The sequence below is a fragment of the Aphelocoma coerulescens genome, chromosome 3 (genome assembly GCF_041296385.1).
Source record: "Aphelocoma coerulescens isolate FSJ_1873_10779 chromosome 3, UR_Acoe_1.0, whole genome shotgun sequence".
NCBI classification, from domain to species: domain Eukaryota; kingdom Metazoa; phylum Chordata; class Aves; order Passeriformes; family Corvidae; genus Aphelocoma; species Aphelocoma coerulescens.
The window spans coordinates 97,956,841-97,973,129 of NC_091016.1; the positions used below are offsets into that span (position 1 = coordinate 97,956,841).

Below are 16,289 nucleotides of genomic sequence, written 5' to 3' on the forward strand. Positions count from 1 at the left end.
GCCTGAGAGATCTACCGCTACTCAAAAGGAGGTTCTAGCAAGGTGGGGGTTGGCCTGTTCTCCCAAGCCACTAGTGACAAGAGGACACAGCTGCACCAGGGGAGGTTCAGGTTGGACATCAGGTAGAATTTCTTAATGGAAAGGGTTGTCAAGCACTGGAACAGGCTGACAGGGAAGTGGTGGAGTCAGGAACCCTGGAGATGTTCAAGAAATGATTGGACGTGGCCCATAGTGCTATGGTTCCTTTGACATGGTGATGATTGGCCAAAGGCTAGACTCGACGATCTTGGAGGTCTATTCCGACCTAATTGATTCTGTGATCTGTGGATGCTCACCCATCTTTAGATTCAGTCACAGAAACTCAGCCTTGCTTGCATCTCGTGTGTCAGTTTATTGTTCCACATCAATCATCCCTTATGGCCATCACAGAAGGAGCTCAAAAGCCAGGTTTTTTCTGTGATATCCCCTAATGATCAAGTTCATTTAAACAACATGCCTCTGTCTGATCTCTAGTCAAAGCGTTAATGTTTTTCAAACCAAAACAAAACCTGGAAGCTGAAGACTACAGAAAGGGATGGTTGCCCAGTCTCCTGGCCAGCAGAGCTCTGACTCATAGCAGGCCATGGGGAAATGAAGGGCTGACTTCCTTGCCTCTGCTCAGCTGGAACAGTCCAGATGGGCTGCTGGTTGCCACAAGCACTGTAAATGGCAGGCTGCTGAGGGCAGGCTTCCCACTGCGGGGTGTGCAAAGTTAACGTGCTGGAAAATAAACAGCATTTATGCATACATGGAAATGTATTCACTATGTATTTCTGAGTTATTGGAGAATATTTATTGTCATGTCGTGTATAAGTGTATCTGCCTTCCTTGGAAGGAATTCAGGTTAGAACACTTGAATGGGAAAAAAATTCAGAATTCAGTAGAGTGCAGAACAGTCTGTTTAAGTTTCATCATGCTGCAAATTACGTTATATAAAATTTTTGATAAAATAACATAAAAGTTAATGAATTGCACTTGAAAGATAATGAAAGAAAAGAAAATCAATTGTTTTTTTTCCAGTCACTTTAAATATAAGCAAAGTTGCTTGGGTTTTTTATGTGAGAAATCAAATGGCACGTTTCTCCAATAGTATTCCATCTGCAAATGCTAAGCATGATTGGTTTAAATTAGAGGGTGAATAATAATAGAACCACCTGACAGAAGATAAGTTAAGTCTTCAATCAAAACTTTAATTAGCTTGTATTAAATTTACTTTATCTTTGCTCTTCTGAAGGTGTTATGAGATTATTTTTGTATTCCAGTTTATCCCTTTTATTTCATATATAATGGTTGCTTTTTTTTTTTGTAGTGATTCCAACTGACATGCATAATATATGTAGAGCATCCATTAATATCTTTCTGGGTGTGACTACGTACTTAATTACTTTTAGATAAATTGGAAAATAATCATTTTATATGAATAGGCTTGGTTTTCAATTTTAAAAATGTTGGTTGCTAGGGGGGTCTTATCAAATTTAAAAAAAGAAAAACAATCATGTCTAGAAAAGCTCATACAGTGATTAAAACACAGAGAAGACACTGGAATACGTGGCTGAAATTTTTAGTCTTCCTGAGTGGGAAATCAACCTCATTTTTCCTTAATGCCATATTTTTTCTATGTTAATATCATGCACGACACCATACAATGAACAGTAGTATGACAGCACAGTGAGCATTGATTTTACTTTTTACATCTGAGTACACCTGGAAAATAACATATGAATATCAAGACAGAATTTTAATCAAAATTTTTATTATAACTGCCTCAAGAAACCTGTTAGGACTTAATTTTCTGTTATGACCTGAGCAATCAGTGAATAAACCCTGACATAAAAAAATCAATCTCCAAGCAACTTCCCCAGCGCATGTTTTTGATCCCTCCCAGATATTCTGTTAATGAATTTGAGAGATGGAAGTGGCATCTTAGATAAGAATGGTTTTATTTTGGGTTTGTTTAGTTTTTTTCTAGTATATGGTTCCTCTTCTGGAAAAAAAATCCACTGAACCATTGATATTGGAAAAATTCTGTTGTGCAACACTGCCTTTGCAATACCAACTAGCATAATACAGGAGGTTTTGATACTAAATTATATTTCCCAGTATATACTGGACTGTCTTTTTAGCCAATGAGGCAATTATCTTTTGACATCCTTTGCTTTTATAGAGCCATACTATAAAATGTATGACCCTCTCAGTTTTGGTATGACCGCACTAAGTAGGACTCTTACTTGGTGCCATCTTTAGTACCTTGTTGACTTTTTTTTGTTCTTTACGCTTTGGCTTTTCTCTTTGTCATGAATTTTTTCTTTATTTTCTGTGGATGCCCCATCCCCAGAAGTGTTCAAGGATGTGTTGGATGGGGAATTATGCAACTTGGTCTCATGGAAAGTGTCCCTGCTTGTGGCAGGGGGCTTGGCACCAGATGATCTATAAGGTGATTTTCAAACCAAAATATCCTATTATTACAGCTGGTGGTGAGGTCAGTAGCTCTGACCCAGGAAGATGTGACCGGTCTGGAGAGATGGTCCCGAAAGGAATCACCTTCCCAAGGTCCAGTGTCTTCCTCTCAGCTGCTGGCAGAGGGGCCCTTGCAGAGGCTGTCAGCTCTTTAGTGATTGTCAGCTCGTGATTTCAGCTCAGCTCTGCAGGGCACCCCCAGGCCAAGCCAGACCAGAGAGAGACGAGAAGGTCCATGTGGCTGGTTCCGCACAGAGGTAGCTTTATTGTTGGTTCCCTCCGGCGAAGGGGAAAGCCAGGGACGAGCTCTCTCCCCCACAGAGCCAGGGGGCTTCCTTTTATAGGGATACAGGGGATCAGTGGGGGACCAATGGGTTACAGAGGGTCTGGGACAGACCAGTGGGTTACAGAAAGATCTGCATAGTGTCTTCCAAAGGATTGTGGGTCCACCTTTCCTCGCCATGACCCAAGAAGTGGTTGCCTTTCCAGGGAGTCCTGCTGGGCGATTGTGAAATCTCTTGTCTCAGCAGAGATCCCTCCAGGGCAAGGGCTGGGCATATCCCACATCCTATGATTATATGGATCTAATATCAACCTGGCCATGAGACAAGTCCTGAGGCCTCTGCTCTTAGCTTACACCTGGGCAGTGGCCCAATGCTAGCAATGGAAATGCCATGAGTACTGGGCCTCAGGGCTGCAGTGGTGATAGTGGGAACATCATACCACAGCTTGACTCTCTTCACATAAATAGCAAGTTGACCAGAGACTACTGAGGAGTCTTGAGGCAGGAGAGGAAATGTGTTAAATGCAGAATGATGTTTTAAAAGCCATTTATACAACTTTCATAAAAATTAATTTTTTGTAGCCAGGCAGGAAATAGAACAGCATTGGCTATTTGCTCTGGTAACAATAGAGCAGCACCTTACACTTAGTTATCCTAGTAACCTCCAAAACCTCCAAGAACAGGACATACACATTTCACATGATGACAGTGATGCTACAGAGCCCGGGTGCCTCAGGGTGGGCTATTGCTGTCACAGAAATATAGTTGTTTCACTAAATTGTTTTGATGTTTTCCCAAGAAAGACACAGAGAGGGCTAAAAGATGAGTGAGTGTATTTATTCTGCAAGTCTTCTAACAATCCATAGATTGCTGGTTGTATGCTCTATGTTAGGTCTGTATACCAGAAGGCAGTTAATGTTGGCCATTAACCAACTTGTACTGAACCTAATTACTCTAGTTTTGATTAAAGTACACAATGAATCCAAAAGCATTCAATCCTGATTTGAATGCATGAAAAGAAGCCAGAATTTCACTGGCATTTTTTTCTAGTAGTAATCACCATCAGATTTAGAAGTTTATATTAAATATTTTATTTTAATTTTTATCTTCAACTTCAAGCTATTGCATCTCATTACCTTTTCTACACAAAATGAAAAAGTTCTTGCTACCCAAGTATTTTCTCTTTGTAAAGATACTTACACTCTGTAATCAAGTTACTTTTTGGTTTAGTTTCTTCTAAATGAAACAGATGGAGCTCTTTAAGCCCTTACCGACAGCATGCTTTCTTCAGTTGTTGAATAAACTGTGTAGTTTTCCTGCATCTTCCCCACTTATTTTTAAATATGGAACATTCTAATCAATGTTTTATGCAGAGGTATTTTACACATCAATGTTCCTTTTTTGTTTTATTTAAATACATCTGAGGATTTTTTCTCTCACAGCACTGCAATAGGGCTCATATGCTGAGGTCTTCAGCAGTCCTTTTCAAATTGCTTTTGTTGTTTCCCCACATACAGCTCAGCTACAGTTCAGTAGCTATAATCTGTGTGGTTTTTCTGTGCTTGTATTTAAAAACTTCAAGTGACCAGAAGTGACCTGCAGTACATTGAAAATGTACTGTTTAGCTAAACAAAAGTTATCACAAGATTGCAGTTGTCACATAGGCTTGGTCTCCTGTGAAAGGGAGATGCAGGAAAGGAAGTAAGAGTAGAAATGAAGTACCTGTTTAAAAGTCATTGTTGAAATAATAGAGTAAGGACTTTTCACATTTACCTACAGAAAAAGAGACTCGGTGAAGTATAAAATGCCTCATTTGTCTCATTATGGTTTTCTCATGAGAAGGATTTGAGGGTTGAGTTCAGATTGAATGTGCCAAAAGCTATACTGCTTTCTTTGGAAGGGTAGGCCTTCGTATCTGTCCCCCTGTAATTTCAACCATGTGCATTTATGGTGTGCATGAAGAATGTGTTTTTCTCTTTCTGCTAGTGTTAACACTTTTATCTTGTTTCTCTTGTCTGCTGCAAGCCCAGACTCACCTCCTTTTTATATGACTAGTGCAGAAATGTGCTTTAATAGAGAAATAGAGTAGAGACAGAGATTTGGATAGAAGCACTAGGTTCCAAAGTCAGAGCTCAGTTATCACACACCAAGTAACTTAGGACCTTTACCATGAGACAAAGCAAGTTTCCAGACAATCCAACTCACTACACAAACATGTCTTTGGGCCTCCTTCAGTATTATAAACAGAGTGTATGCCCTGTAAATTATATAATCACAACACTAGAACAAAATAATAGCTATAATCTGTTCCATCCTTATCCCAGCAAAAACCACATCACATACTATGTTGCTTTCTCACCCATGTATCTTCTTAAAGAAGTCCAAGGATGCCTTATTTTCTAGGGCAATCTTTCCAGTGTGATGTTATACTATTAGAAGGAGTTCCCTATTGTCTAATATTTCAATGCAGTTTAAATGCATTACTTCTCATCCTGTCTGTTACGAACACAGCAAACTGATGACTTTTGCAAAAGTACTTTTTTTATTTTATGATTGTCATCACATTTCTATTAAAATTTTCTTTATTTAGACTTTACAGGCCCATTCATTTTGTTCATACTAAGAGGTCATGCTTTTGAGCTGTCATTCCTAACATGCTCATATGGACTCTCATTTGGTCCACAATTTTCTTGAATGCACCTCACTGCACAATGCAAAGTACTCCAACTGCAGCTTTACTCCAGTAAGATGAGAATTGAAGGATTATTCTATGCTTCTAACTGGGTATGTCCCTTTTTATGTATCCCAGCAAACTGTTTTAAAACAAAATTCTGGGGTTTGTTCCTACGTGTGATTTTCTGTATAGTATCTTCCACTTGTTCTGATTGGATTACATATGTTATTTCAAACTCCATCTTCAATTTGTTAAAATTTATGTAGACTTCTAATCCTGTTCTTCAATTTGCCTTTTTGTGTTGCCATCAGCAAGCTTTGCTGTCCACCATCTAGATTGTTGAAAAAGAATGAGTGGAACCGAATGGGCAGTAGATTTCTTTCAAAATCTATGCAATTCATTGATCCAGTCTGGTAGTAAAACCACTGATAACTAATGTACGAATATGGCTCTCCAAAAAATTTGAATTATCTCATAATATTCTCTTGGAGTTTCTATGTTAGACTAATTATGAGGATTTCACAAAAGATAGCAGAAACATTAGTGAACAGAAGGAGCATGACATTTGCTGCCAGCTTTTTTTATCCACAAGGTGTGTAAATTTAGTGTAGAAGGGAATAAATTTGTTCATATAAGGCTCATTTTTAAAAAAATTATTTTATATTTATAGGTTCTTGAAAGTAAAGACTTTAACAACTTTTCCCAGTATTTCTTCCCGGAACTGAAGTTTCACAAATGGATCTATAATTTCATGTCTCTGTATTTCATTCTTTTCTTAAAGGCTGCTGTTACTGAGTCTTCGGGTACTTTACCTATTTTTCACATGCTTATAAAGAAAACTGTTGAGTTTTTGTCCACTAGTAACCAGTACCCAAGGCTGTAGCTCATCAGACCAGCCTATCTGATTATTTAACTTATCTGACAATTCTACAGCTTTTCTTCTCTATTCAACACCGAATTTTTGCCCTTTAATCATAGGTATCAATTATGATAATGTCCTACTTTGCAGCTGGTCTTTTTACTGATGATTGAGGCAGAAGAAGTGTTGAATAATTTTGCATGATTGCCATTATCAGTGAGCATCCTTCTTCACTGCATGGAAATCCACAGCTTTCCTTAATCTTTAATACTAAGTACATGCAGCATAATTTCTTGCTACCCTGACCATCTAATAGCTACATGCCTTTGCTGGTCTGATTTCAAGCCTGGATATTTATGTTGTACTTTTTAGGTTATCCTTAGCAACTTGACCTACTTTTTTGTCAGTTGGGCTTGCTCATGCTTTGAAAACCAGGTAGTGCCGTGTTGATATCCTATTATACCACAAAAAGGAAGTTTGTACTTGTGTACTTACAGAAGGTAGCAGCTTTCTTAATTACCTTTTATCAGGTTTCAAATCAGAACTTTGCATTCTTTGCAGTTTTTCTGATTTCCTTTGTTATTTTGTTGTTCACCCTCCTCTCCCTTTCCATGGATTTTGACTGCTCTCAGCCAAGGTTTTCACTTTTCTTTCTTTATAGTCAGAGAGTACTTTTCCCTTTAACTTTGAATAAAGTAACTTACAGTTACCTTTTCCACTACCAATACTACATTCAAATATCTCTGAATTTTTGAATGATTATTCCTTTCAAAAATTATGGTTTTGTCATTAAATACCCTATCACTCCAAGTCTTGTGTTCTTAAGTATTCTGCTAGTTCTTCTATCTATTTAAAATATTAAAAACAACAACAAAACAGCAACAGAAAAACCCACTAGCTATAAAAAATGTAATGTTTCTTCAAACTGATTCTACTGGATTTGTGATCTGTATTTAATCATTAAATCCAGCATATTATGTGACAGTGCAGTATTTTCCACATAATTTTATGAAGTCTTACCTAGTATTTATCCTTGTCTATGAACTTCTGCTTCCACCCCCTTAAACTTTTTTCTAAACAATTTTTTTAGAAAAACAGTACAAAGGGGTGGGTGTTGGGTTTTTTCGTTCCTCTGTCTTCTCCTCACTCTCTCCTGCCCATTTAGTTTGATTTTGGTGTACATAACTGTTTTTACGTGCTAGCTGAAGGTACACCATATAGTTAAGGAAGACAAAACTGCAGGGTGACACCATCTGCCAGCCATGCATTTATTGTTGCAATGAATCTAGAATTGTCTAAGGTCTGTTTGTCCAAGAGGGACCCCAGAAACCTCACATGATCCTTTAATTCAGCTCCCTAGACTGAGGTCCCTGGGATGCATTACCTATCCGGTATGTCTGACTTGAGTGATACAAGGAACCTTGCACGTAGAACCTTTTTATGTAGAACACCAACAAAAGTTCTGCTTGTTCACATCAGTGACAGTTACAGTTTTCCCTCTGTCTCTGCCTTAACTTTTGGTATTCACGAGAGCTCCTAGTCCATACAGTTGTCCCATTAATTTTTGATCAATTTTTGTTCAGAAAGATCCCAGTATTATTTATAAAAGCCTAGGGATTTCTCTAAATTAATGCAGTGCACAATAGAGAAACAGGAGACTGGATGTGGTTTGGCATGTTTAATGAGTTAATTGTTTTCATAAGCCACCTATTCCATTGTCTTCTAAATGTTCCCCTCTGTGTATCTTCTGTATATTCACCTATATTTTTGTTGTTTCAGATTTGAATAAGTTTGAATTACAGCTCAATTAAATCTCTTTAAAAGCAGAAAAATGAATGAACAGCTGAATGAACTTGTGGGTTTCTCTTTAGATCTGAGAAATTGCTTCATTCATCTGGAAATATGCATGAAACCTTGAGAAATATTTTTTTCTTCCTATTGTTAGTAATGTTATTAAATCTCTAAAACAGTTTTTTCAAAGCAGCATATAGCCCTAGTAATTATGGTGTTGAGTTATGATGCTAGAATATACAAAAGATGTTTTTGTAAATGGTGTTCATATTTATTCCTTTAAAATAATTGATTTGTTAACTATCAGCTATGATCTATGAATATCTCTAGTTTTAAAATTGTCAAGCAGAAATATAATAGTGTTTCCAACCTGGAAAAGTTAAATTATGCAGTTGTCACTTGCACTGTGAAGCAGCTTTTCTGCTTTCCCAGAATGATTTATAGTTTTAATGTTTAATTTTCTTTTCGGTCAGACAAAAACTGTTCCACAGATATTGATGAATGTTCCTCCAAGCCCTGCAAAAATGGAGGCCATTGCCACAATTTGATTGGTGAATTTTACTGCAGCTGTTTGCCAGGTAAGAAGTCACATGATATTTAGTTGAGAAATGTTCTGTGGTATTCAAGAAAGAAATAGTTTTTCATAAGCATATGACTAAGTAGTAATTTATTTTGCTTGAAAAGAGAAGGATGAACAGGTATTCTTTAAGCATATGCTACAATTGTTATGCAGGTGGTGTCAGCAGAATTTGTTTACAGAATAGAACTTGTATACCCAAAGTCCTGACTTCCAAACCAACGAATAGAAAGCCTTAGAAATCAACCAACTCTACTAGTAGCATGATTTTGTTTCAATCTTTTCTGCTAGCAAAAGTTATTTTTTAAAATTTCTGAAAGAAAATGTGGACAAGCTATACAGTAGCTGTTGTAAGGGTTGCTGCGGTGTGTTGACCCTGGCTGGAAGCTGGGTGCAGTCAGTTAATCACTCATCATTTCTGTTTCTCCTTCTTCCTCAAGGGGAAGACTCCTCACACTCTTCCCCTGCTCCAGTGTGGGGTGCCTCCCAAGGGAGAGAGTTCTCCAAGAACTTCTCTAGCATAAGTTCCTTCCCACGGGCTGCAGTTCTTTACAAACTGCTCCAGCATTGGTCCCTTCCACCGAGTTCAGTCCTTCAGGAACAGCCCACTCCAGGTGCGGGTCCCCCACAGAGTCACAAGTCCTGCCAGGAAACCTTCTCCAGTATGGGCTTCTTCCTCCATGGGGCCACAGGTGCTGCCACAATCTTGTTGTAGTTCAGGCTCCCCACAGGAAGAGTCACAGTCTCCTTTGGACATGCACCTGTTTTTTCCTGAGATCTTCCATGGGCTGCAGGTGTATCTCAGATACACTGTGGACCTCCATGGGCTGCAGGGGCACAGCTGCCCAACCATGGACTGCACCACGGGCTACAGGGGAATCTCGCTCTTGTGCTTGCAACACCACCTCCCTCTCCTTCTTTACTGATTTTGTTGTCTACAGAGCTGTTTCTCTTGTTATCCTCATACCTTTTTCTGGCTACAATGGCCCAGTTCAGTTTTTTCCCTCACCTTAACTGTGTTATCCCAGAGGTGCTACTACAGTCAGTGACAGGCTCAGCCTTGGCCAGCAGCCAGAGTTGGCTAGCATTGGCTCCATCAGATATGAGGGAAGTTTCTGCAGCTTCTCAGAGAAGCCACCCCGGTACCTGCCCCCCACTGAAACATTGCTGTGCAAACCCAGTTCAGTTGCTTGCAGTAATGAGAGAAGCCAGCAATATCTGAATTTGTCAATTAGAGTAGATCAACTTTTCTGTCTTTATGCAGCATACATAATTTTATTCACAGATTCACAGAATCAATTAGGTTGGAAAAGCCCTCTGAGATCATAGAGTCCAATAAATAAAGAGTATCTTAATAAGATATGAACTTATATGCTGCAGTGTGGCCTTTCAGTGTTGATTGGTGCTAGCCAGCATTTACACATTGGAATGTACTATCTTTTAATATAACCAGCTAATTAAAATATGTGACACTTGCATAATATGACTCTTTTTTTTTTATCCCCTGCTTTCTTTATTGTGGGCCAGCAGGTTGTCAGCCAATCATAAAGTAGTGAGCAAAACATGAAGTGATAATACTCTTTGACTTGCAGTTTTTAATACTCCTAAGTCAGTTAAATTGCATTAAACCTTGTTAAACAATGTCAAGTTAGCAATGTAAGGATAAAATGATCAAGCTTGTATTTAGACAGAAGTATTTACTTAAAGGGGATAGGAAAAAGGAGTGGTTCAAAATTTTTGTGTCCCTATAAGAGCTATATATGTTTTAAAAATGTATACAAGCTATTTCAAGTCTAATGTACAAATACCTTGGAAGTTATTGATGTGTGGAATACAGAAACTCACAGCCAGCACTGCCACTAAGTAACAGTATATGAGCATGAATATAATATGAATACATGTATAATATTTATGGATATTATTATATATAGAAGTATGTGTATGTGCATATTATACATGTGCATACATATACATCTGCATACTACTTTTTTAGACATGAGAGTCTTACAATAGACTTTCAAGATGCAGAATATTGAAGGGTTTAGTATTAGTATTAGTACTATTACTAATTTGGATAATTTTTTAAGGCCGAATTCTTACACATTGATGCAATAAGTTAGTTTTACTTTTCCGGTTGAAAGACCGTGACTATATTTTGTTACTCTTTCCGTTGGGGATAAACCAAGTGTCGCATCTCATTTTGTCAGCTTCGTGAAATCACAAATACAGTACTTTGCTTTGTGAAATCACAAACACAACAATAAGTATGAAAACATCTTCCTGTTATACTTAAAAAGCGAGATCATATGCATGAAATTAATAGTGAAATGCTGTAAGAAGTACACATATGAAATCTCAGACTGTAAACATTTTCTACTACTATTTTGAACAGTTGTTAGATACAGTCTTCGTGAAGAATTTACCCATCTGCAAAATGCAGGATGAAAATCAATGGTTTAGACAGTATTTAGGGATTGAAGAAAGGCAATAGAGCACCTGAAGGACTGCACAGAGGAATTTCAGCCAATAAATCAGCTTCATCAAGAACCCAGTTTAAATGGCTCTCTGCAAATGCATGCAGCATGGGGAATATATGAAAAGAGTTGGAGATGTGTGCATGCCTTCATGGCTATGATATTGGCATCACAGAGACACAGTGGAAAGACTCCTATGACTGGAGTGTTGGAATGGAAGGATATGGGCTTTTTAGGAAGGACAGGCAAGGCAGTGGAGGAGGAAGAGGCAGTGTTTGCACTCCATGTCAATGTCCAGCTGGAGTGCATGGAGCTGTGCCTGGGGATGGATGAAGAGTCAGCCAAGATCTTATGGGTCAGGATTAAAGAAAGGGTGGGGACAGGTGACTTTACAGTGAGAGTTTGCTACAGGCTGTTCCACCAAGGAGTCTAAATGGTTGAGGCCCTCTGTAGAGAGATGGGAGCAGCCTCACATTCACAAACCCTGCTCCTCATGGAGGACTTCAACCCTTCTGGGTTTGCATAGCCAGATTTTGGTATGTGGGGGACTATCGGGGTGATTTCTTTGAGAAGCTGCCAGAACCTTCCTCCTTGTCCAAGAAAGCCAGTGCCAGCCAGCTCCAAGATGGACGTGCTGCTGGCCAAGGCTGGGCCAATCAGAAATGATGGTAATGTCTCTGTGATAACACATTTAAGAAGAGAAAAAGACCAAAAGTTGCTGCTCAGATGTAATTGCAGCCAGAAAAAAGCAGGATGAGAATATGTGAGAGGAACAGCTCTGCAGACACCAAGGTCAGTGCAGGAGGTGCAGGAGGTGCTCCAGGTCCCAGAGCTGAGATTCCCTTGCAGCCCATGGTGCAGCCCATGGTGAGGCAGCTGTGCCCCTGCAGCCCAAGGAGGACCATGGGGATGCAGAGATCCACCTGCAGCCCATGGAGTAGACCCATGCCAGAGAAGGTGGATGCCTGAAAGGAGGCTGTGAACACATGGGAGGCCTGTGCTGGAACACGCTCCTGGCAGGGACCGCAGACCCTGGAGAGAGGAGACCATGGTGGAGCAGGCTTCCTGGTAGGATTTCCTTCAGGCTGTGCCTGAAGAACTGCACCCCGTGGAAGATTAACGTGTGTTGAAGTAGTTTGTGGAAAACTGTTGCCTGTGGGATGGAATCATTTTGGAGAAGTTTGTGAAGAAATGTCTCCCAGAGGAAAGACCCCACATTGGAGCAGGGGAAGGACTCCTCACCCTAGGCAGTGATAGGAACCATGTATGATGAATTGACTATAACCCCTATTCCCTGTCTCCCTGCTATCCTGGGGTAGGAGGTAGAGCTGGGAAGGAGACAGGGGTGGGGGAAGGTGTTTTTAAGGTCTTATTTTATTTCTCATTATCCTGCTCTGATTTTATTAGTGATAAATTCAACTAATATCTCTGATTCTAGTCTGGTTTGCCCATGACAGTATTTGGTGAGTGATCTCTCTCTGTTCTGGTCTCAACCCATCAACCCTTGGTTATATTTTCTCTCCCCCACCCATTTTTTGTGGGGATTGATAGGCTTTGGTGGGTGTCTGTCATCCAGCCAGGGTTGGCCCATTACAATATGCTGAAAGCTATTATTTCTGTTCAGGAGACTACTAGGCTGGAGAAACAGGCCTATAGAAATCTCACAGAGTTCAACAAACAGAAATGCAAGTCCTTCAGCTTTGGAATAGTCCCATGCACCAGTAGAACCTAGTGCCCAACTGGCTGAAAAGCAGCTTTTCAAAAATGACCTGAGAGTCCTGGTGTTCAACAAGTAGAACACGAGCCAGTCATGCATCCTTGTGGGAAAGCATCTTGGCCTGTGTTAGGAAGAGTGCAGCTAGCAAGTCTGGAGATTATTATTTTTCTACTTGTGACTTGTGTCATGGGATGAGTGGAAGCTTCAGACAAACCTCAGAATTCAGCTGCAGTTTAAATTTAAAGAATAACTCTGGCCCACAAGTTCAATGATGGCAAATCAGATCTATTTATAAAAATGAACTATTTACTAAACAGACAAGAGATAACAGATTAAAGATCTTACTCAGAACTGCTTACTACACAATATAAAACTAAAGAAGTACTAGCAGATTACAGCATAACATAAAACAGTGCACCATATCAAGGGACAAACATTAAAGCTAGCAAAAAAACCCAGTATTGATTAGGAGTCAAATGTAACTTACCACTGGAATGACAATAATGTGCACAGATTCTTCCACTTAACACCAGGGGAGTAACTGTGAAGTGTCCCTACTCACGGGAGAAACTCCACACAGTTCCAGGAAAATATACAGGTTTCTGCTTTGTGAAAATTTGGTGTTACTTTTGCAGTCAAAAAGGGAGGTACCAAAAGGTCAGTCAAAAATCTGGCTTATCTCCCCAGATCTCACTTCAACAGCAAGATGTTCATTGGCAGCTGGGAGATGCCAGACCAGTGTTAACCCCACAGTGCCAAAATAACTCACTTCAAGACAGCTTGTCTTGCTTGAGTTATCTGACCAGTTAACAAACAACAGATAAATTCTTGTGGGGGGTGAGATGCCCTGCTACAGACTTGTGAAACTGTGTTGGAAGTACCGTATCACTTTTGCATTCTCTGCTAAAAGGACATTGCCTTACTGGAGCAAATCTAGCAAAGTGCCATGATATCAGGGTATCCCGCAGTGGTAGGGAGGAGAAGAGAGATCCAACAGCAGGAATTGCGCAGCAAGATTGATTTATTTAATTATTTTACAACTCTTTTATAGACCTTTTTTTTCATAGTCTAATTGGTCCAAGGATCAGCCATCCCTTTGGGTGATTGGCTAAAATCCTAAAACATCCATTGTCAAAATATTTTTCTACTGTACTATAAACAAGACTTTGCAAGGCCACAGATGTTCATAGCATATAGAACTCTGCTAATACCTTCTGTGAGAGAGAAAAGTATTTCACAGGACTGGAAAGAAGCAAGAAAAATTCTTGCTAGCAGCATATTTGTATCTACACCATGAAAATGGAGATACTGGAGTAATTGGACCTCTTCATCCTGAAGAAAAGGCTAAGAGATTTTATTGGGGTTTACTACTACCTCCTGGGAGGATACAGGGAAGACAGAACAAGGTTTTTCTTAAAGGTCAGAATTCTGTCAGGGCAAGAGTCAATGGACACAAGTCAGAATAGAGGAAAATTCAACATTAAGGTGAAAAAAAACCCAAAACCAGCTGCACTATGAAGGTGGTTAACTATTGGAACTTATTTCCTGGAAAGCTTGTGGTATCCCCATCCATGGAATCATATTTGAAAATTGACAGGACAGTTCCCTTAGCTACCTGATCTAGCTGGTGTTACTATGAGTGACTATTAGACTAGATGGCCTCAAGACATCATTTCCAACTTAAGTTGTCCTGTGATTCTATTATTAAATAAGAAATATTTGCCCAGTTTTACTGTATCAATTGAATACTTTAAGGTGAATTTGAATTGAAATACCTGTACCTACACAAAGTCTTTAAGACTGTAGGCATTTTGACCGGATCTAAAAAAGTTCTGCATAATCTTAATTACAGTGTTAAATTTTATCAAGTTTGTGGCTGAAAAGAATAAGTGTTTGTTTATATGCAATGTTTTTCCAAAACCAAACCTTTTATGAATATTCAAGAATCTATCAACTATCATTTTTTTCATGAGTATTAATTTATTCTTCCACTAGAAAATGGTTACCTAAGTATATTGAATTTTAAAAAGGGGGCAAACAAAATTAACAAAAAGAGATATAGTTTACTACAACAGTAGTCTGTCATCTGGAAACCATGCCTTGAAATGGTCAAGTAGGGAAGCACAGTTTGAGAAAGAAGGAGGAATCTCTTTCTAAAATTTATAACGTGACCACAGGCAATATTTGTGTGATATTTAAGGAAATTTTAATCTACAAGATGCTGGATTTTTTTCAATATATTCAGAAAGCCATCAAAATTGCTCAATGGAATGTAGTGAGTTCCTTACGGAAAAGTGAGGACCCTTTAAGTTTGTAGAAGACAAGCATGAGGGAAGCTTAGAAACATAATTTTAACAGATGACATTGCATTTCTCTATTTTTTACCACAGAATGTGATATAACTAGAGAATTTATTTGGAAGGTTTGGTAAAGGATTAGACAAATTCACAACCAAAAAGTCTGTAAGTCAATACTAAAGAATCCTTTGACTTCTTTAATACACCTGAATGCTTGGAGGCTTCAAAGGGAACAGATTGCTGGAAGTTGCTATACTAATAATCTCTCCCTAAATAGTCTCTTTTTCTGCTCTCAGACAGTTCTAGGCTGGGTGCACAATTTTTCTCTTTTATAAAATATTACATCTACTACACACCTTCTTTCCCATCCCTGTTTGTGCCTCAGTGATGTATTATCCCAGCTACACTTAACTGAATACATAAATACTTCTCTTTTTTTGATGGGATTACTGGATGATTAGCATGATTGCTAAAGGAGACTGATTTTGAAGCAGAAAATCCTATCAGTTGATGGATTCAACCTAAAATCAATTTTTGTTCAACTTAATACACTGAATCAAAGGAGCAGTACTTCTGATTAAGAGTAAACACGCACACAGAGAAATTGTAAATCAAATTCTTCCTTTTTGGAAGGTGTTGCTGTTATTAAAGTTTAGTGTACCATGAAATAAGACTGTACTTTCTTTCAAACCTTTCTGGCAACCCTTGTTATGAAGTAGATGCTTATACATGAAAGTTTTTACTCCAGGGAGAGACCTTAGAAAAACAGTTGCATGCTGTGACTCAAAAAACAAAGTGAATCATCAAGATAACAGATGGAAAAAGTTTACAAAATCATTCAGTTCTTCACACTGCTGCTGCACAATGATGCTTAACATAGAATTGGTAATGATATTTTTTGCTTTGATTTCAAAGTTGCCTGATAAGAAAGTGCAGCATTTTTAACATGAAGCTGTTGTTCTGCTTGCCAAAAAGACTACCTGATGTGTAGCCTAACATTCCAATTACTGATTTCTTGCTTCAAGTCACAATTCACTTACACAATTTGTAAGTCATGTTTTTCTTCTACCTAACATCCTGACTGGTGTTGGGATAGCATTCCTTCTAAACAAGTCCACCTA

The 16,289-nt window shown here is 38.8% G+C and overlaps 1 protein-coding gene across 1 annotated transcript in view; it reads left to right on the forward strand.

The window, feature by feature from the left end:
• EYS (eyes shut homolog) overlaps positions 1 to 16,289 on the forward strand; it is a 750,542-nt gene that overhangs the window by 183,808 nt on the left and 550,445 nt on the right. The window contains exon 14 of the mRNA XM_069011357.1: positions 8,577 to 8,681. Within this exon, the coding sequence (XP_068867458.1) occupies positions 8,577 to 8,681 (105 nt within the window). The remainder of the gene's footprint in view (positions 1 to 8,576; positions 8,682 to 16,289) is intronic.